The 1,991-nt window shown below is 49.6% G+C and overlaps 1 protein-coding gene across 1 annotated transcript in view; it reads left to right on the top strand.

Moving 5' to 3' along the window:
• ASB1 (ankyrin repeat and SOCS box containing 1) overlaps positions 1-1,991 on the top strand; it is a gene marked incomplete at its 5' end in the record, with an annotated part of 8,694 nt that overhangs the window by 265 nt on the left and 6,438 nt on the right. The window contains 1 exon segment of the mRNA XM_009865437.1: positions 1,774-1,991. This exon segment is cut by the window's right edge and continues 109 nt beyond it. Coding sequence (XP_009863739.1) covers positions 1,774-1,991 — 218 coding nt within the window.

Genomic DNA, 1,991 nt, shown 5'->3' with positions numbered 1-1,991 from the left:
TCTGTGTCAGGTGTCAGGTCGGGAGGATGCTCTGCTCACCCCCAAAAATCAACCTTTCCCCCCACCTCTCCAGCCTCCCCAGGAGGCAAATATCAAGCCAGTTTGTGGGCGCGAGGATCAGAGGTAGAAACGTAACACTATGAAAACAGGAGCCCTCCATATAATGGGAAAAGCATACAAAAGGGATTACAAAGGCACTAGCACCCTGAAACACCCCTGTGTTACAGAACCTGCCTGGTGCTCAGCTTGTGACCCTGTGGGGGATAGTTAATTAATTTTCCTGTGCCATGAAGAAAACTGCTTAGAGTGCAAAATGTCACCCAGCCTCAAAAAAACCCCCAAACTGACCTTTCAGCAAAAATGAGAATGAGCCAGCCCCTCTTGTCTGCCACCTGGGCAGCTGGGTCTCTTTGGACCCTTGGTCTGAGTGTTTTGCCTTATTTCTGTCCTGTGCCATGTGGGAACTGTGTGACTGCAGGCCTGGGTGTCCTTCACTGCAGGAGAAAAACAAAGTTTGGCAGGAGGAGGAGGGCTGGGCCCTCAGCACCATCACACAGGTGACGGCATAAGCAAAGAAGTAACTTACTTGAATTTAGGGGTAGGCACAGGGTGGAGATCCCCAGACCTCCAGTGTTAAAGGGAGCATTTTTATTATAAGACTTGACAGCTGAGGGTTTGATGCGGGGTTTATACTACTCCTCTTCCCAAAATGTGGTTGAAAAACAAATTGTGGTATTGCTCTCCTAGCAAACTCTGTAAATGCACTGTATAAAAACTGCTTTGTTCTGTACCATTTGTGTGGGCCTGCATGGAGCGAGCTAGAAGAGCAAATCCACTGCTGTGCTGGCTAAAGAGCACCTTTGCCAGTCTATGTTGGCCTTAAAAAAATCTCTCTCTCTCTGCTAAAATGGTACCTGCAGTGATTTGCAGAGAATTTGGGAAGCGAGTTCTGGGTGTTTATCGGATTTGTCGGTCTAACCTGAGATCTGGATGAGCATGATGACTAATAGAGATTGTATCAGAGAGAATCTAAGCAGCTCTCAGCCAGAGTAATCTTTTTCAATAAATTTGAAAAAGCTCTTATGCCAGTGCAGCTGTCCAGCAAGGATGCTAATGGCCTACTTACGCTGTTCAGTACAGGATGGCCTCAACTCCCAGGCTTGATCCTTGCTGGCAGGGCTCAGTTTCCTTGGATTTGTGTTTATGTCATCCCATGGTGCCTGGCTGAGTGTGAATGTTGCCAGTGGTGCGATACGGATGCACGCCTGCATTTCCGTTCATTGCTTTCCTCATCTCCTGTTCTCTTGCTGTTTCCCTGCTGATTTGATGACTTTCTAACTCCCTTTGGAGCAGCTTGAATTAAATGGTTGTGGTTCCCAGCGTAGTCACTGCTCATTTAGGACATTTCACTATAAGGAGGGAGTAGGGAGTATTTTATATTTTTAACTGGTAATTTTGACAGAGTTTTGAGGCAAGATTTGTCATTCATTGTGCATATTTGCAGCTCCTGACACATCAAAGCTGCAATAAAGCCCATCTTCCAGGCACTACTCTGTACATGCCGTAGCCTCTGGCTGCCTTCGTGCAGCACCTAGTTCATATTATTGGCAGGAGCTGCTATAAAGTGCCAAAATCAGGGAGGAAAAGCCTTGAGGGAGCAGTTTGGGCCCTGCTATCCTCCTCCTTGGGGTCTGGTGGAGGGAGGCTGACGCGAGGCAGAGGGAGAGCCTCTCTGACCCAATATTTTCCACCCCTTCACCACGCAATTGCCAGCCGGATCAACGAGAAGTCGGTGTGGTGCTGCGGCTGGCTGCCCTGCACGCCGCTGCGCATCGCCGCCACCGCTTTTTTTTGACACGGCCCCTGCGTCGACTTCCTCCTCCGCAAAGGGGCCGAGATCGACTTGGTGGACGTGAAGGGGCAGACCGCCCTCTACGTGGCCGTGGTCAACGGGCACCTCGAGTGTGCCAAGATCCTTCTGGAAGCTGGTG

The sequence above is a fragment of the Apaloderma vittatum genome, unplaced genomic scaffold (genome assembly GCF_000703405.1).
Source record: "Apaloderma vittatum isolate BGI_N311 unplaced genomic scaffold, ASM70340v1 scaffold15082, whole genome shotgun sequence".
NCBI classification, from domain to species: domain Eukaryota; kingdom Metazoa; phylum Chordata; class Aves; order Trogoniformes; family Trogonidae; genus Apaloderma; species Apaloderma vittatum.
Note: the sequence above shows the minus strand (reverse complement) of the source record. Positions and strands in the feature narration are given on the sequence as shown.